General features: G+C 38.9%; 2 protein-coding genes and 1 long non-coding RNA gene across 5 annotated transcripts in view; 1 reads left to right on the forward strand and 2 right to left on the reverse strand.

Moving 5' to 3' along the window:
* The window catches only part of DRC1 (dynein regulatory complex subunit 1), a 39,750-nt gene extending 31,806 nt beyond the window's left edge, over nucleotides 1-7,944 (reverse strand). The window contains exon 1 of the mRNA XM_015241537.3: nucleotides 7,716-7,944. Within this exon, the coding sequence (XP_015097023.2) occupies nucleotides 7,716-7,861 (146 nt within the window). The 5' untranslated portion in view covers nucleotides 7,862-7,944. The remainder of the gene's footprint in view (nucleotides 1-7,715) is intronic.
* Nucleotides 7,741-10,682, forward strand: LOC140685761 (uncharacterized). Its single transcript, XR_012059160.1, has 3 exons — nucleotides 7,741-7,862; nucleotides 9,124-9,309; nucleotides 10,607-10,682. It is a non-coding gene; the product is annotated as an uncharacterized lncRNA (long non-coding RNA).
* SELENOI (selenoprotein I) overlaps nucleotides 10,602-20,316 on the reverse strand; it is a 36,992-nt gene continuing 27,277 nt past the window's right edge. The window contains exons 9-11 of one of the 3 annotated variants that reach the window (XM_072938075.1): nucleotides 19,475-19,657; nucleotides 17,152-17,283; nucleotides 10,602-10,625 (exon numbers count right to left, since the gene is read on the reverse strand). In XM_072938075.1, coding sequence (XP_072794176.1) covers nucleotides 17,185-17,283; nucleotides 19,475-19,657 — 282 coding nt within the window. In that variant the 3' untranslated portion in view covers nucleotides 10,602-10,625; nucleotides 17,152-17,184. Of the gene's footprint in view, nucleotides 10,626-12,825; nucleotides 17,284-19,149; nucleotides 19,658-20,316 lie in introns of those variants that run through there. The other 2 variants (XM_006197182.4, XM_015242216.3) reach the window with 2 other exon arrangements.

Genomic DNA, 20,316 nt, shown 5'->3' on the forward strand with positions numbered 1-20,316 from the left:
ATACTCCATATGGATATAAATTGGAATACTAAACACACACACACACACACACACACACACACACACACAGTTGTAAAAACACTAGAGTTAAATGCAGGAGAGAACCCCCTACTAGAGTAAGATCCAAGTTAGAAAAAAATGGAAGATTTTACTCTCTGAAATGTAAACATTTTATCCTTGAAAGTCAAGGGACACAATGATAAAAGATATTTGACGAAATTTTGCTATAAAATAGAATGGGCTCCTTCAAATCAACACACACACAAAAAAGACAAAACACCAAACAGGAAAATTGGCCAAGGGTGTGAACAAGCAATTTACAGAAGAATGACAAATGGCCAAAAGACTTTTGAAAATATGTTCAACTTCACATATAACCAGAGAAATGTAATTGAGAAACCCTGTGAGGTATTGTCACTATCCTATTGGAGGAGAAAAGATTTAAAAGGTTGATAGTATGGGGTGGGTGGGGGACCAAGGGTGTGGGGGCCCAGTGATTCATACTCCATGGGTGGGGATCTGAATTGTCACAACCTGTCCAAAAGACAATCTGGCAAGATTTATCAAAAACCAACACCTGCCTCCTTCTGACCCAACCTTTAGGAATTTTCTAAAGAAAGCTTTCACAAGCTCACCAAGAACTATGCACACGGATGATTACTGCAGCGCTGACCATACTAGCAAGAAAATGGACACATTCTACATACATATTAATTACTGCCTGTTTAAATAACTTGCAAGGCAACAATACAAGAAAATATTTTTTTTAATTTTGTGTGTTTGTTTAGGGGGGGTGGTAATTAGGTTTACTTATTTATTTATTTTTAATGGAGGTACTGGGGATTGAACCCAGGACCTTGTGCATGCTAAGCACGTGCTCTACCACTGAGCTATGCTCACCCCCCTCAAGAAAATATTTTGTATCCTATAAAAAAAATGATATGGTATCTAGCAGCATGGAAAGATGTCCACAACAGGTAAGTAAAAAGAGCCAGCCGTAGAACAATATGTAAAATACAGTATAAATTTCTTTTTGAAATAGGGTTATAGACACATAGGGAAATTTTTACAAGGATTTATGACAAACTGATGACAGTAATTATTTAGGAGAAGGGAACTTTACTGAAGACTTATATTTTCTACATTTTTCTATTTTATAAATTTTATAAGTAGTACATATGTGTGTATGTGTTAATCAGGAAATAAGACCAAAGATGAGGACGGATGGAGATAAGGTTCGAGATTCTGGACTTCTTCGGAGGCCTGGGGGAATGACCCCAACAGCCACAGCGCTCACATCAGGGAGGTCCACTTTCTCCTCTGGCACATGGCGGCCATGAAGGCGTTCTGTTCTGCCTTAAGAAAAATGAAACCATCACCTTATGACGTTATCCACAGTGAAACAAGCAGATCCCTTTATCTCATTCTTTCTTGACTTCTAACAAAAACTTTCATCTCCTTTCCCTTTGTTCAAAGGTCAGCACAGCTTGACACAGTACTACATCATTTCTGAGATGTGGAATTGAGTTAGCCTCCTTCCCCCCACACAACTCTCAATCTAACTGAAACTCTTTTTCTTGTCATTTCATTCACTTTCTCTACTCTTATTGAACCTACTCATTGTCCTTACTAAGAAAATGAATTGTTTTATTCTATTCAGTGCTTTAGATGTTGCCAGGCTGATGGTGTTACCGCCCAAAATGCACTCATTCACCTGACTTTCTACATTGACCACCAATTAATTACCAACTCTATCTAAATAATCCGTCCACCTACTTCCTGGAACAAAGATCGATGCTTCAGAAGGAAAAACAACTATGCTACACACTCATATTATCTAGTTTCAACTTGAATTCCATTGCTGCCTTTTAGTTCTCATTTTTAACTGCCTAACACCACACTGTCCAACATGGTAGCCACTAACCACATGTGGCAATGGAGCATTTGAAATGTGGCTGATCCAAACTGAAATGTGCTATGAGTGTAATATATGAACTAGATGGATTTTGAAGAACTTTCACCAAAATTGCAAAATATCACACTATGATTTATACTGATTACATGTTAAAATAATATTTTTATAGGGTCAGTTAAAAAAATAAATGACAAAATTTAATTTCACCTGTTTTGTTTACTTTAACACGGATACGAATTTACATATTATATTTCTATTGTTCAGTCCACCTAGCATACTCCCCAAAGTGGCCGTCTCAGACTTTTCTCTGCTCAGCTTTGAGCTGAATCCCTCTTTGAGGAAACTGCCCCTCCACCACTGCCACCCACGTGGTCACAGTGGGAGCTGCCATCTTCTTGATGATATTGCTCTGCCTGACCAGTCAAAGTCTTGCCTCAAGATTTAAAAAGTTGGAACCTCACTGAGTCTTTGACCGGGTTTAGAGCTCTAGGTTGGAAATCATTTTTCTTCCTAATTTTGATGGCGTTGCTCATTTATCTTCTAGGGTCCAGTGCTGCTGTTTGTGAAACCAGACGTCATCCTGTTTGTTAATCCTTTCTTTGTATGTGACAGTTGTCACTGTTGTTGTTCTGCACTCTGGAAGTCTGGCGGACCCTTCTCTTTGTTCTCAGTGTTCTGAACTTTCTCAAGGGTGTGCCTGGAGGTGGGTCTACTTTCATCTGCTGTGCTGAACATTTTCAGTCAGGTGGTCCCTTTCCATCAGGAAACTCACAGTTTTCAGTTCTGAGAAATGCTCTTGAATTCTTTCAGTGATCACTTCCTCCCCTCTCTTTACTCTGTCCTTTCTTTCTCGATCTAGAAAGGAAATATGTGATCTCTTGGACTAGTCTCTAATTTCTGAAAAATCTTTTTCTCTGCTAGTTTCTCTTTTCTTTTTCTCTCTCTCCCAGGCAATTCCATCACCTTTACTACCCAATCCTTCTGTTGTTTCCTATTTCAATCATATTTTTTAATTTCCAAGAGCTCTATTTTGATCTCTGACTTATTGTAATAGCATCCTATTCTTTTTTTTTTAAATAGAGTTACTGGAGAATGAACCCAGGACCACTAAGCGCATGCTAAGCATGTGCTCTACCACTGAGCTCTACCCACCCCCAATAGCATCCCAGTCTTGTTTTATGGTTGCAATATAATTTCTTTTTCTCTGAGGATCTTAATGATAATCTTTTTTTCTTTCTTTTTTAATTGAGGTAAAATTGGTATGCAACATTATATAAGTTTCAAGCATGCTTAATGAGAGTCTTTTTGTTGTGTTATTATTGTTTTTTTCTTGCTGCATAGTCTGTTTCCTCTAAGCTGCTTTCTTCTGTTTATTCATTTTAGTGTCTACCTTTCATGTTAAAGACTTTCTTCAGATGTCTGAAAATCCTTGGCTACCTTTTCCTGATAAGAAGAAAAAGCTTACGAAAGCTCTGAGTGTCAGGGTGCTGTGTAACAGCTGTGAACTTCAGTGTGGGTTGACCTACTTCAACTGTTTCATGGGCAAACCTGGATGTCAGGGTCTTTAAGTCCCTCCCTCCGGGCTAGTCAGATTCTGCAGCGAGACTTCTCCAGTCTCCTGCCTGCAATGTGCAGGTCGAACTGCCAGCACGCCAGGAACAGGGAGGCGAAGGAGGCGCTCAGTTCCATGTGCACGTGTCCATGGAATCCCTGTGCTTTTAGTACCATGTCCTTGCTTCACCTTTGCCCAGCATCCCCCAAACCACAGGTCCTCCATTTTACATTCTGCAAACCTCTGGTCTGCTGTGCAAAGTGGGAGAAATGTTCTAGGCATGTATTAATTTTCCGAACAATTCTCCTAATTTTAGTTCCCTCTTCGCCCCTGCTTCCAGATAAACCTGATGCTGCCAGTTTCCTAGTCTTTTGGAGATTTACTGCCGAGTAAATCAAGGGGATGCTCAGCTTTCTTCACTGTCAGTTTATATTTACAAACTCTTGAATCTGCTAAGTCATTTACCATCTGCCCGTATACTTCCCAGCTTCCAAAATGTTGTTGCTATTAAGTTCTCCTGTTTCACTTGACTTCGTGGTTTTACGTCTTTTTTACTTAATCCCTTTAAATGTCATTTTTGATGGAAAGCCAAGATAAATGGATCTGTTCCATTTGCTTTCTTAACTCAGAAGTGACATCTCTCAGGAATTTAAAACGTCAGTTGAGACACTAGAGATTGAGACTTCTGCGTGCTTTAGCCATCCATCTTATTCTTTATCTTTATATGACACGATTCTGTTAACAGCTTCCTCTCTAAAACTACACCTCAATGACATACCAAAGCCGACGCAGTTAGGGCGGTCGGCACCACAGGCAATCAAGGAGCCTAGGGCTGATTTTAGAACAGTACAACTGACTAAAAGCCGGTCTGCTATTCATAATCTCCAGGAGCCAGCAACAAAACAATATCAGTCATAAAACACTCCTTTCTGAAAAAGCTTTCGTTAATTTAAGTTTCAAACGATTGCTGCAGTTACTGTTGATTTTTAATAATACATAGATCAGCTTCAACACAGCACCTTTCTATTTCTTATCCTTTAACAAGGAAGCTAATTCAGAGAACTCACACTATAGGCTTGATCTCCGACGCACACAGACTCAGCTACATGCACGTGTTTTGAGAGCACGTCTGAAATGGTTCGAGCTGTCTCAGCTCACTTTGGCACACGGCACGTCCACAACCCCCCAGGCACTACACAGCCCTGCAGTTTAGGGATTTGACATGAACAACAATAGCTACTAGAAACACAAAGAAACCGAATGTGAGTTTCTTCAATTCTGTCATTCTACACATAACTCCTCTTCTAAACCTTGCAAATTCACTCCTTGGGGAACATTTATTCACATTTTTTCCCTTCCTTTTCCCTCCTCCCCAATATATATGTAATTTAAAAGTGCTCAGTCATTATTTTTTTGAAAAGTGTTCATCTGTGACTTTCCTCATTTTGTACTGTAAATTTTATTTTGATTTTTAAAATTTTACTGGCATGGTTATATAAACAAAGTTCAGTAAAAGAAAATGTTCTGGTAAATTGACTATAACTCAATTATAAAAAAAAAAGAAAATGTTCTGCTTTTCTTTTCAGGTTATTGTTATTATCCATGTTTTAGAAATTATCGACTCCAGGTGTTAAATTTGTTGGGTACACCACGGCACCTCATTTATTGGTTTTTCCACCAGCCTCAACTGGCCTCTCTCTCAGTCTCCTTGGTCAGCATTTCCTCTTCCATCAACTTCTAAATGCTGGGCTTTCTTAGGGCTTGGCCATGAGCTTTCTTCTCATCCCTTTTATCCTCTTTCCCACTGTAATTTCATTCATTCCTATGGTTCAAAATACAGTCATAATGCTGTTGACTCTTTGCACTGATATTTCTCATCCAGAATTCTCTTCTGAGTTTAAGACCATATCCAACTGCCTAATGGATATCTCATTTTTAATGTCTTACAAAATCCAACTTTGTTTAACATGGACAAAACCAAATTCTTGATTTCCAATTCCTGCCTCACCACCCCCATCAGTGTCTTTACCATCTCAATAAAAGGCACTACCATCTCTCCACCCAGCTGTTGAAGATTTTCCTGCTTTTTCCCTACCTCTCATCAGCATAGCCAATCAATCAGTAAATCCAGTCACTTTCAATTCCAAAATACATCTTGAATCCGTCTGCTTTCTCTCCAAATCACTGTTATTAACTAGTCCAGATCAACTTCATATCTCACCTGGATGAATGCAACTGCTTCCTAACTGGCCTCCTTATTCTCACTTCTGGCTTCTCCAAACCACTCCCCAAAGAGCAACCAGAGTGATCTTAAAATACTTAGAAATTCAAGAAATTCTCACATTAGGTCCTTGGTCTGTGGATAAGAGCTATCACCATGCATAAGGCCAAATGGACACCTCTGAAACTGCACCCGAGCACATAAAAAACAATATTGCAGACTTGGGGGGATGTTGGGGGTTAGTGCCACTCTTAAGGATCTCAAGGAGTGGTGGTGCCTATTAAATTTCCACTTAATTCACTGGTCTGATCCCTGCAAAAACTGGATGGACCCAAGGAAATGATTGTCGAGTACTGCAGATTCAACCAGGCTGCCATGCAAGTGTGGTGTCTTTGGTAGCGCAGATTAGTGTGGCCTTATGTACTTGGAATGTGGCTAGTGACTGGATCAAATGCATTAGTTTCTATCTTAATCAGGAAAAAAGGATCAGGAAATTCACATTTACATGTAACAGATAATATATATTCACATAGCACTCACACTCACAGGGCCATGTTAACTCTCCTGATCTCTGTCGAAATATTGTCTGAATAGATCAGGACCATCTGGATATTCCACAGAACGTCACATTGATCTAGTACATCAAGGTCGGCAAACTATGGCCTATGGGCCAAATCTGACCCACTGTCTTTGTACAGATCACAAGTGAAGAATGATTTTTACATTTTCAACAAGATTGTACTCTATAGCACAGGGAAATAAATACAAGATCTTATGGTAGCTCACAGCAAAAAAAAACGTGACAATGAATATATGTATGTTCATGTATAACTGAAAAATTGTGCTCTACACTGGAATTTGACACAACATTGCAAAATGACTATAACTCAATAAAAAATGTTAAAAAAAAGAATGATTTTTACATTTTCAAATTGTTAGGAAAAAAAGATCAGCATGAATAGGCAGAACACAGAGGATTTTAGGGCAGTGAAATTATTCTGTACAAGACCATAATGGTGGATACATGTCACTATGTATTTATCAAGATCCATAGAACACCAAAAGTGAATTGTAATATAAACTTTGGGTGATAATATGTCAATGCAGGTTAATCAACTAACAAATGTAACTCTCTGGTTGGGGAGGTTGATAGTGGGGAAGTCATACATGTGGTAGGGGCAGGGGAAATCTCTATACTTTCCTTCCACTCAATTTTTCTGTGAGCCTGAAATTGCTCTAAAAATATAAAGTTTATTAATTTAGAAAATTTAAATATGAAGGATATGTTGTGACACATGAACATTATATGATATTCAAATTTCAATATCCTTAAGTAAAGTTTTGTTGGAACACAGCCACACCACTTTGGGGCCCTTGTGGTCAACAGCCAGCAGACAAGAAGAGAAACACCATCTTGGCAAGGCAGCCGACCCTGACCAGAAGGACAAGGTATAAGTGCTGTCACTTGAGGGTGCTTAGGAATTCAGGGGATCATGCAAGCGCTCCTTGGTACCTCCTTATGACAGGCGATTGCGCCTGTGAATGGACAGGTGCGGTACCCCAGTCTGCAAACGGTATGCTTATCAGTCACAGACCCTTGAGGAATAAGGGTTTGTGTCTTACAACCAGGTAAGCCACTGAAACCAGCGTAAGTGATAGCTGAGATTCACTCCATAACTACTTGCGGAAGGAAGGCAGGCTGGGAAGCAAGGAGGAAAGACCTCGGCGGGCAGGTTACGGAGCGCCTGCATCTTCGGTATGTTGCCCTCAGTGCCCGGCGCAGCGAGCTCTCAGTGAAAGCGCTGGAGGGATTATTATTTCCGTCTTTGGCTTTACTAGTGTGTTCAGTGTTTTAACATCCCATACTTTGCTTGAAGCTTCTGGAATAAATGTTTTCTATCTCATCAAGAAACAAGGCCGGCTCACACTCAGGGCACGCTGGCCACGGGTACCCGCCCCCTTATCCCCGCATCGCGTCACCCGCACCCAGGACGCTACTGGGCTGGACCCGCCCAGACTCGGCTCACCGCCTCCGGGCTTCCAGGCGCGCCGCGATGCGGAGGCGCCGGGCCTGGATCCGCTCCTGAGGGTTATCAGAATGTATCGAGGGCCCGAGAATCGGGGCGGAATCCTCCTTCTCCTCCAGGACCTCTAGGGATCCCCGCGGATTCATGGTAGGTGCCTCTCACCCCCAGGAAGCTCTGCAACGACCACCGCCGGGACTACTGCCGGTTGCTAACACAGGCCGTTGCCAGGGAAAAGTAGTCACCTGACCCGGAGCGCGTGATTGCGCGCGCAGTCCCTGAGGCCCCGCCTACCGGCATTCAGAACTTTGTATCCCAGTCTGGGGCTTTGTTCCTCTCTGCTGCAATTAGGATGGCTACTGTCTTGAAACCTCCACGAAGGCCCGGTGTTATTAACGGAGACTGGAAAACTAAGGTGCTGACCAAGTTGTGATTCATCACTTACTGACCCGGATGATTAATTCTGCATTCATTTATCAAATATATATTCCTCTAAATCATATTCATCAAATATAATGAATTTACTACTGTATGCCAAGCACTGTGCTAGCACTAAGGATACAAGCGTTGTCCTTTCCTCATGGAGGGGATGGAAGAATAGGTCCGCTCTGATCTATTGCCTCTTCAGAAAGTTTCACCTGAAGTATATTGCATCCATCTATTCGTCATCCATTCATTTTTGAGCTCTTACTTACAATTACCTTTGGAGGAAGCACTGTCCATTGAAAGGCACTATTTCCTGGACAGTTTTTGTGTCTCGTTGCCAACAAAAATACAGTGTTGTGGGGGGAGGGTATAGCTCAGTGGTAGGGCGAAATGCTTAGCATGTACGAGGTCCTGGGTTCAGTCCTCAGTACTGCCGTTTAAATAAATAAATAAACCCAAATACCTACCCCCTCCCCCCAAAAAGGGGAAAACTTTAAAAAATACATATTGTTCTTGTTGAGAATTAAAACTCTTTCAAAAACAAGTTGGATAATATTTGTCAGTGTCTTGTCCCACTGGCCTAGGGGAAACTCAGGCAAGGGCACTGGTGGAGTAAGACAATACAAGTGCTAATTCTAGACCAGCCTGGCAACCTTGGGTATGTCACTTCTTGAGCATTCTCTCGGGTGTTAGATGGTACTACCTCCCTGCTCAAATCACAGGCAATTGTGAGGCCAAAGGAGAGAAGCCCTTCGTGAATAACAACTACCAAGAGGCAAATAGAATTTTCTTTTGTCAGTTAATGTTTCCAAGTGTGCAAGTGGTAGGGAGATTAAGGAGTGCTACTGGATCCTCATCCCATTTCTAGCCGGGGCTGAGGAGTTTGGGAGGTGATGGGAGTGGGAATGTGTTTGCTTTAGGGCTTCAGGGCCCTCTGTCAAATCTCTCTCCTTCAGTTGTAACTTCAAGCGTTAAACATCCCTAGGAGCCATGGAATCAGAAGGGCAAGGGATGGTTCTGACCACAGACTCTTCCACGTGCTGGTCCATGTTTCCATGATCTGTGAGAAGAGAAACAAGCAGAAGCGTGTGTGCATGTCTACAGCTGGAAGTGGGACACCATGAGAAAGTCCGTGGCATTCGGCTATTATGCGAGAGATGGGAGAGCAAAGGTATCATAAAAACCCATAAAGAGTGATCAGTAAGATGCTTGGCCTTAAAGCCAGACACCTTTTGTGATAAGAAATCTGAGTCCCTTTTTGCTGTTTGATTGCTGGCAGCTTTTAAGCTGCATTGCCTTCCTTCCCCTCTGCTCCTCATCTGGGCAGCTGATTTTTAAAAAGGAAAAAAAAAAAAAAAAGGCTGGGTGCTCTATCCTTTTTGGGGGATTCCAACTGTGTACGCTGGTACCTTCATCTAGGCCCCACCTCCTAGCCATAACAATACCCCAAGCCAGTCTCCTTTCCTGGCTCTCTCCAGCTATCTCCCAACCAGCTGGGAGGTCTTCACTGCTATCATAGACAGCTTCAATTATATAAATAACAAAGCTTTTTGTAGATCTGGAAAAAAAAAAAGACACTCTCATTCATCGACACCCTTTAGGATAGTTTGCCAATAGCTATTAATAGTTGAAATAAGCATAAATAAATAAATGCACTGAGTAGGCAATTCTACTTAAAAGAATTATCCTTGAGAGATAATAGGTCTAGGCTATAGCCCCATGTGGTCAAAATTACATCAGTAATTTTTGTTTGTTTAGATAGACCCAAGCTGGTTGCCTCTGCTGAGTGTCAGTCACCTGCTAGGTGACTGAGGTTTGCAGACAAAGGGGAGGGGATAACGGCTATGCAACCAAGAAGTTGGGAGGGCAGGGGATGACAAGCACACAGCCAGAGAATTAGCCTGGGTTAGAATATGGGACACTTCCTTCCCCACCTTCTTTAAACCTGTTACAGATAAAAATTCTAAATGCCCACCTCCAGAACTGGGAGATCAATTCTGATTTAAAAAATAGGAAACATACTCCTCAGAAGCAATGTCAGAAAAAACAAACTTTTATAAGAGCTCATGGTTTGTTCATATACTAAAGTTGAGGTATACTAAGTGTGTGGGTCATTAAGTTCTTGTGGAAGTAGCCTGGAAAATGAATACATTAACTCCTTCTATGGGAAGATGTTTTTGAGTATGAAACCACCACCTTATAAGCTAATGCGTGGCCCAGTAATTATGAGGACGATACATACTATGCAGTACTCAGTTCTGGGGGAGTCGAGAGCAGTAGATTATGAATACCTGTTACTGCCACCTTCCTAGTACTCCACTTTCTGAAACAAGTCAAGTCCCAGGAGTATGGAACACCCAGGAGCAAACAGGAGGAATCAAAACAAAACCAAACCTTTTAATGTTTTGCTCTAAAATAATCAATGATTCTCTGAGACAAGTGCCTGGATATTATCTTTCTCCCCACAGCTCTCCTCCCCTTTGGCACCTACCAAGGGAAAACAAAGAAGACAATCTGAGAACAATTAAAAGGATTTTAAAATTATTTACTCTTTACATTTATTACAATAAATATTTGTCAATAATAGAATTAAACAATTTTAAATTAAAACCTACTGCATTACTTTTGGGTTTCACAGCAGCAGAAATAAACATAAATCCAGTTGAAAGGGCAAGGCTTCCAGAATCCAGTGGCAAGAAACCAGTCAGGTCTTGATTATCTGGATTAGCAAGGGGTACAGGAATACAGAGGGCACAAACGAATGGAGAAATGCACAGCTGTACTCCAACCCATCAAATTACCTAAGGCTTCGCAACATTCCAGCTAAGGGCAAGTTGTGAAGCCCCATTTCCCGCAAAAGCTAGATTTCCCCCCAACAAGCCCATGAGCACAGCTGCTCCAGGGGCTGCCTTCTGGCCAGGAATGGGCCCCACCATCCTTCCGACTCAGAAGCCTCAACTCTGGTAGAAGCAGCCATCTCTCAAAAGCTGTCTTTCTGGCTCACACAATCCCTGGTGAAAGGGAAGTGGAAAGTGACATATTTCCAGGGCCTTTCTTGGGGACTGAGATGAACTGAAAGAAGAAAAGACCGTGGCTCCAAATAAGTAAGAGGCTTCACAGAGTTAGAGGCTACATGCAGGTTAAGTCAACATGAAGAAATAGCCAGGTGAGGGCTTACCGTCTTGCTGATAATCAAGAGTAGACTGCATGTATATACGAATATATCACACATATATATGCACAGAGAATATATGTGTACATATTAAATATGTATATATACACACTCCAGACATAACCAGATAAAATGAACACATTATTTACTATGAACACAGCAAGTCCTAGACAGATTGATTACTAATATGTTCAATGAAACAGCTTGAAAGGGAAAATCAGACTTTGTGCTCCTCTTCATCTTCTTCTCTAATATATTCCACTTGCAACAAACACATTCCAGTTTCTAGGTACCTGAGAAGGGATGGAACCACCCTTTTATTTCAGAACACTACAGAAAGCAAACTGCAACAGGACCAAGCTAAGCTACTTAGTCACTCATCGGCCATGACTCCTGCCACCTAGTCTTAGTCACAGGGCATGAAATCTTACTCAGAAAAGTATCAGTTTGTTTTCCTACAATTGGTTATAAATTTAATCTATTATATTAGATGGGAGGGGGAGGGGAGAAGGCAGGCAGGCAGGAGTTTATACCTCAGCAATTATTCACTGCCATCCCCTTTACCCAGAGGAAATGCAAATTTTTAAATTGAAATTTGGAGTTTAATACTGAACTTTGCTTTCTTGGCACATTCCAGAAAGAGCAAATCATTACATGCAACTGGGTCTTTGTCTCCTGAATGGCTGCTCTAATGGGATAAGCTATACAAAAAAAATAACCTACAAAAAATGTTAATATTGTGGGCAGTCTTCACAAGTAGTTACTCAATTCAGAGTCTGATACTGAATGATACCAGTAGTTCAGATTTATAATGCAGCATTCATAGATCTTGCAAAATTAAAACAGGCTCCTCTTTAACCTGATTAGTAACATTGAGTACTAAAGTAAACAGGTTTCTGGTCAAGAACTTACCCTTTAGAGAGTAAAAAGTGCTTGTCAAGAATATCAGAATCTAGAGCTCATGCTGAATTGTGTATGTCTTAATAAAAACCAAAATCAATTCATATTCTAACTGTTACCCATAGAAACCGCTCAAGAGAAGACTTTAGCCTAAGAGCCATGAGGCATCCACAGCATTTAGACACAAGTTGTGTCTTCAATACTATCTCTAATTTCAAAGTAGAATTAGGTACTTTGTGGCCATGATCCAATTCACAGGCTTTAAAAATAACACCACTCTGATTTAGTCTGATTTTCTAGGAATAATTCTGAAGAGTAAGATTGTGTGAATGGTCTGTGGAAGACCAGACACTACTTCTGTTGTGTCCAAACAGACTTTCCTCGAGACAAGCTCTCATTAAAATACTCTAAAAATCAGTCCATGTGCCATTTTCCAATCCTGGAAACCTGGCTTTTCTGACCAAATGCAACATAAGCCCCATCGCTCAGGCCACCTGTGAAAAAGGCTACAAATGGCAAAACTTCTTTTGCTATCCTGCATGTTAGCTCATTTAACATCTGTCTGTAAAAAGAACAGGTCCCTGCTTAAAAACAAGCAAATAAAAATCAGCTAGATTACCTCTTGCATATTTATTAAAAACCAAAGCATTACTAGCATGCAGGTTTAAAAGGTTACATTTATTTTGCACTGTAGAAACGCTGGAAATAAATTAGCCAATAAATCCAATTCTCATGTCTCCACACAAAGGAAAAAGTAAACACATTGCCACTTTCTCTGGAAAAGTTAGACAATCATGATTTACCATATACCCTAAAGTAACAGCCTGCCAATGTCAGTCATTTGTACCACTGTCAAAGATGAAAAGTAAAATATACAAATCACATGGGTTACATAATTAATAATGGAAAATCAGAAATTTACTTAAGCTTCCTGAAATGTACAGGGCATCACACTTTCTAGTTTCACAGTGATTAATTTAACACCGTTTTACCATTAAAACTGTTACTTAAAATGTACATGTCAAAGTGCTTCAAATGCAGCATACTAGTTAAACTTCTTCTTGGAAGGTTCTAGTACTGGCAGCTCACTTAAGATTACTCACCCACAGGGTGTTCAAGAATGGGTATGCTGCCTCACAAAGACACCTGATAAGACAAAGAAAATTCTAGTCGGACTTCACAAATTTCCTGCAAGAGTGCTCAAGCAAGGCCAGAACTGAGGTCAAGATAAAGGCCACTCTGAACACAGGAATCAACACAACCAGATTTCTGTATCCGTTTTTGGCTTATTTGAAGACCCAAAGTCAGAAGTTCTAGCGCATCAGGTTTACTCTGTCCCCTCGGGCGTGTTCCCAGTCCTTGACTAAGCACGAGATCAAAGGCAACCAAGGAGGTCTGTATGCGGCAAGATCTAGAGGCAACCAAGCAAGTGGGCATCTCCGCCCCAGGTGGGACTAGTTAAAGGGAAACCCAGGTGAAGAATGAAGAGGAAGACTTAAACACAGGCGCCCAGTTAAAATATAAAGGGGGAAAAGGAGCCTTTGATTCAAATACTTTCAGATTATCTTTTTATTCTCTGTAGGTTAGAGAATCAAAGTCAGCCTCGGAAAGCAAGCTACATTCCAAATGCCTTTTGACTGACTACAAAATAAACTCAACTGAACACTTGGGAAACCTGGTGGAGGAGGGACGATTTAAATTGTGACAATTTTAAACTGCGCACTGCAGTAACATCACTGGGCACTAGGGGCATAGAATCCCTTAAAGTGGATACTATGCCTGCTTTTTCCTTTGCATGTTCCCCTAGTGCCCAGACATTAGGTTACGATCAATATTCTTTTGGTATCTGTTTAGAATTTGGGCAACTCTAGATATACACTCCTCTTCCCAATACCTCTATATTAAAACAAATGTCATGTCGGTTAATAGTACTGTAACATTGTAGACCATAGTCAGCACTGAACTTTCTTTTTAATATTACAATTAAAAGCAATTTGATCATGATATTATTAAAATGTCAAGGAAAACTATTTAGTTTTTTATTTGGAAGTTATTCACTCTTTAACCCTTAAGCCTAAAACCCATAAACTACATCTATTACACATTAATGGAGGAATGATGGTTTAAATTGTGGCAATTTTTAACTGTGCATTATACTAAGAACATGAATGTTATTAAAGGATCACAAAAGGCAGCATTAACATACTCTATTCAGGTATTTTTTAGATTTTTCTATCTCATGCTCCCCTCAAATATAGGGGAATTATTTTCTGACAAGCATGAAAGGACATTTTTCCTACCATGACCTGAAAAGAAACTTCTTACAGGTCTAGGTAACTTTGGTCAGCAGAAACACAAAGCAAACCTCTGGCCTGGCTAAGGCACTCTATTCTGAAATGCACAGAAAACATGCATGTATGACTAATCACGCCATTGCTCCCCAAAAGGCAGTTCAGAGTATGCTGGGAGAAAGGCTGGGGGGTGTGAATGCACCCCAAAATGTCATGCATAAGGGTGAAATAGCTTTTATACTTTGGAAATGTTATGATAATTGGCAATGACATAAATTCACAGAGCTCTTTGTAATTAAGTCCTGCGTCAGCTGCTGTATCACTGCATAACAAATGGGAGCTTTCGTGATGCACTTCAAGATGGCAGACAAAACCAAGAAAAAGAGTCAGCAGTACACTAAAGATTCACAAGTCCACAGTATTCTGAAACAGTTAATTACTCACTTTTCATCTTTCACCTTGTTGACAGCCATCTTTCTTTCATCTAATGATGCCAATAAAACTGACTATAGCATAATTCTTAACCACCATTGGGAAATAAAGTATGGGCACAAAACAACTTTCAAATAAACCTGATGCAACAGAAAGAGAACAGAAACACACTTTGAGGTAAAATAGCCCCAAAATTATAGGACATGACCCTATGCCAGAAGGAAAGGGTATTTTTTTTTAAACTATACTGTACAAGGTGAAGAAAACCTATGGTCCAAATTTGTCATTTTATAAATATTTATCAATTCTTTTCTTATATAATACAGACGAATCTCCAAGGTCAACAGTAAAATGATTAGCTTAGAACCTTAAAACAAAGCTTTGTTCCCAGCCCAAATTAACACTTTATCCAGTTCAGTTCTACAAATGACACAGAACAAGGTATACAAAAAAGAGTCACCTTTACTTAATTAGTTCATTTGCTGACCTTCATGATGGCAATTATATTAACAAACATGGAATCACTACCCATATTTTCCTGCATCAATTTCTCACCTATTTTCAGTGTTCATTTTTGTCTCAGAGAAAGTCACTGAATAAACTTCAACCTTTACAGTTTTTAAAAATGAGTACAGAACCATGTGTTAGCTCTTTGACACCTCATTTCTAATAACTTGAATGACAGTGATTATGCTTTACAAATTTAAAAACTGAAATATCCATTACATAGTTATTTTTACAAAGCAGCAGACTAAAATTCAACAAAGGAATACACTATAATTAAATTTAACGATGGTCACATTCATAGATAAATAATGATTATGGATTTAATTACATATCAACACAGTGGTGCCTATTTTATCCAAGTGCAATCTGTCCAAAAAAAAGGGTTTAAGATACACTTTTCATTCAAGCACAAACTTCATTCCGTGGAAAATAAAAGAAAATCAGCCAGTAAATTTCACCACCACCAAACTAAACAGAGACAAAAACCAAAAAAGAAATAGAAGAAAATATCCACATTCACAGAAAGGTGTAATCATAAAACAACCATGTCAAAATCAAAGGGATTTTTATGTTTGTCAATAAACCTCAAAAATTACTCCAAGTCATATTAAAGGGAGTATATACTCAGTAAGGCATAAATATTAAAAATTTTCTTCAGTGGGGGAAATGAGCGAGTTGGAGAAGAGAGAATTTCTCTCTACTTCTTTATCCTTTATGAAATAAAAAACACAGCAGTCTCCCCCACAGAAAGAAACAGAGGGACGGAGAAGGGAATTATATCAGAAAATTATATTATATCAGAAAACTAATTTCGCAGTGAGGTTCACTGTAGTAATTTCAGAGTGAGGTTCCTGAGATTCCTAACTCTTACGAAAATTTTTCTTATAAGGAAGTTTATCTGTGTTCCTCACAAGTCATTATTTTAAGACTGGGACTGTCACATGCATTCATTTGATCATAGTTCACAGGCACCAAATCTCAGCAACTTGCAGCTGAGGGGGAAAATGCCACATTTAAACAATGAACCATGCCAACGAGCGAGCTACAATTCCAATCCATTCTCTACTAAGCCTCAATAGGATATTTTTCTTTAAAAGAAGATTAAACCATTAATCAAGATCTGTTCCGTAACAAATTGAGCCAGAATCCTAGAGAATCCAAATATATATATCAGCTCTCTTAGCACATGAGGACAAAAGGCATTTCCATGGGAAAGAGAAACCAGTATTTGGCAACTGTGTATTGTTCCATAATCATTTAGCATCTCTTGCTGAAGGTAGCTTGCTCTTATCTTTTCCCTTATGTTAGATTTGGGCTATTGATAGTTTCCATAGCTAAAGACCTACTACTAAGTGCCAAATATGAAAACATATTGGGGTTTTCTGAATGTTATTAGTGCTCCCAACCCAATTTGGGGGTTTTAAAAATAAAAGCCAAGCATCTTTAACTCTGTATGAACCAAATACAACCAAATATGGACTCCTGAAGGTAAAATCACTAGGAACATTTTGCTGACCTAATGTACATTATGTTTAACCAAAACATCACATGGTTTTATAAAAAAAAAAAGTAAGCTGGGAGTTAGTAGGTCTAAAGTTCCACAAGTTCAGATCATATATACCATTCCTGCTGTCCAAGTACCACACACACTGAGTTCCCATGTCTATTAAGCAGATCAGTTTAGTTCAATGGTGATGGATGAAATATTTACAGGCATCTTATTTACAGTACTTCTTTCTGTAGATTACAGGCCAATATTCTTTTCTTCCATTCCTAGTCAATCCGAGTTTGGTTTCCTCAATGAGAAGGGGTAAATCTGAAAATGGCTGCTCAGTTGCTTTACCTACAGGAAACCAGAACACCAGGCAATGACAAACACGCACCTGATTTTTTTTTTTTCCCAAGCATTAAGAATTCACCCTCTGGAGACAATAATCTACTGGCATGGTAGAAACCATCATAAATGAAGAAGTTTTCCTGAACTAGGATAGCTGTGCAGTTAGATGGCTAAATGAGTACTAGAACTACCCTGGGAGAGTTAGGACTTAAGCCTGGGTCTACCCAACTCCGAAATCTAATCTTCCCAGAGCCCTGCAGGTCACACAGAGTTACATCCAAATCCACTGAAAAATTATACAATTAGCTGACTTATATTACCCAGCAGGTCAAATACTTACATATATAGTTAGAGTCAATGTTCAGCGTTTTTTGCGTTTCTAGGTAATCATTTCTAACCCTGATGAAACAGTATAAAAACTACATCTGTAAATTTTGAAAGGTTTAGGTCATATTAGTTAGGGTATCCCTAGTGGGTAGGCAAGAGCATGGTTTATGTGCCAACTAGCAAATAAGGTTTATTTAATACTTATTTCTATTTTTTTAATTGAAGTGTAGTTGATTCAAAATGTTAGTTTCATGTCTACAGCAAAGCGATTCAGTTATACATACACACACATATATTTTTTTTCAGATTCTTTTCCATTACAAACAGCTCATTACAAAAAACTGAGTATAGTTCCCTGTGCTCTGATTTCTATTCTTATACTTAATGTTTATATTTCAATAGTTCAAGTGAATGTTGTGTGCAGCTTGGCAAATTTTACCTTCAGTTCAGAAGTTATAGAACTGGTAAGAGAGCACAAAGACATAGAAAAGATGCTCCTGGAATTTTTTTCAGTTAGCTTGTATTTATTTTCCAGATTTTTAACAATAAAGATATACTGCCTTTGTAATTTGACATAAAAATGTGTTTTGGTTTGGTCTGGCATGTGTATGGTTTTCTAATAATATACTTCTGAAGGATTATAAAAAGGTAAAACAATTATGAAAGACACTGAGAACTATGTTCTACTTCATGAATGGCTAATAAAATATCAGAATAAAGGCCTTAGAGTGTTGGTATAAAGCATGTGTTAAATTTGCACAAATAAGAACATAAATGATTATGTCTTCATGTCATAATTCACAGACTTATCATGGTTATTTTCATCTATTTTGTTTTAACAATCGTGGGCTACTTTGGGGAGAAACACTAAAGGAAGAAACCTAAGTTTAGCAACACATGCAAGGTACAAAAAGTTGTTATCAAGCGTGACAGGTGTCCCTGTTTTAAACATATGTATGACAATACAGAAGGAAAGACATTTCATCTCTCAAACTGCCTCATAGCAGGGTTCCTTTCAAAATAAACATACTCAACAGAACTATTTTAAAAGCCACAGAAATGTGAGTATCATTTTACATGATTGCTATGAAATTATCCTCAGAAAATAAAAGCAAATGAAGAGGGAAAAAAATATTATTCCAGATTGTTCATCCCAACTTTATTTATAATAGTGAAAATCTGGAATAAATGATTAAATGATTAAAAATAACTGAGTCATGGCTAAGTACACTGATAATTATTAAGTAATCTCCTTGATGGAATACTGTACAGCAATTAGAAATCATAATTATGAGACAATGCTAAGATATGTAGAATAATTAGAAAAGAATGTTAAAGTGTGAGGGAAAAGAAAATAAACTGCACAGTTCTGATTTTCATTTTATTATATCTAGCCTACCCAACTTGTCCTGAAACCAGTCTCTTACTTTAGAAGAGAACATTGAAGTTTGCAAAATACTTAAATCTACTGTCTTCTATATTTCCCCTTATAAAAATGCCCCTGAAGCTAAAGAAGCAAGTATAGAAAAATAATCAACAAATGGGATTTTGTCCCATGTAAGTAATTAACAGCACAAGAGTTTATAATTCTATTCACCAAGAAAAGGGTTTACATTTCTTCTCACTTAAAAACAAGAACTGAATTCCTCACAATCATTATCCAGCTTTTAAATTATTTGTAGTTACTGTAACATATTTGTTAGAGAAACAATATCTGAAATTATGTACCTGGAAATTATCCAATATTTAGAGAATATCCCCAAATCCTTCCAGCTACTATAATAAGCAAGTTTCTTTTGAAAATTTCCCTCACCTTCATTTCACTATTTATAAGAATCAAAGGGAACCAATGTTGCTGTAGATTACTCACCACTCGTACTCCATAATGGATGTGGGCCAGAGTGAAAGCAGCTGTCAATGTATACAGGAGAATGCTCTCAATGTAAGAGGCTACTCCTAAATTTACCACCAGGACAACCAAGAAGAGAGGAACCAGCAACCAATTGAAAGTTGGGCACCGGGTACTGCTCATTTGACAAACAATCAGCTGACACTTGAAGTTATTTTGAAAAAAGAAAAGAAAGGAAGAGAGAGAGAAAATTTAATTAGCAAAGCACTTCCAAAACTAGTCGTTCCAACATTTAAAAAAAGCATTCAAGTACTTGAGCTAAGATATTTACATTATATTATTAAGTTCAGTAATTCTCAACTGCCCAGGAGCCTGCCTGGACCTGTGGCCCCACCTCCAAACGCATGGACCCCCAGACTGTGTGTCAGAAGAGGCTGGAAGATAACTTATTCAGGATGCTTTAGAAGGCATTCTTATACTGGGTGACAGTTTGGATAAAAGATATTTCTCCCAGTTTTAAGACTCTATGATATCTGACAACAATTTTTTGAAAAGAGCCTCCTGCAACCCCACACAACTAAATTTCTTCATGGTGATGAAGTCGCATTATCATATTAACATCTCAAAACCTCTTTGGCTCTCTTTACTTCAACACCTTACTCAAATCTGGTTTTATTCTTTCAGAGATACTTTTCATACAATGCATTAATATTTTCAGATCTTTAAACCCTATAAAATTAGTATGACTTGAGACAGTAAACGCATGTTACAGACATGGAAACATGAATTCAGTGGCTACGTTAAAAAATTAAAACTTATTAAGAACCTGGCCTGAGCTACAGCACATGTTCTCAGCTGCCAGG

This window comes from Vicugna pacos, chromosome 15, assembly GCF_048564905.1.
Source record: "Vicugna pacos chromosome 15, VicPac4, whole genome shotgun sequence".
In the NCBI taxonomy this organism is placed as follows: Eukaryota; Metazoa; Chordata; class Mammalia; order Artiodactyla; family Camelidae; genus Vicugna; species Vicugna pacos.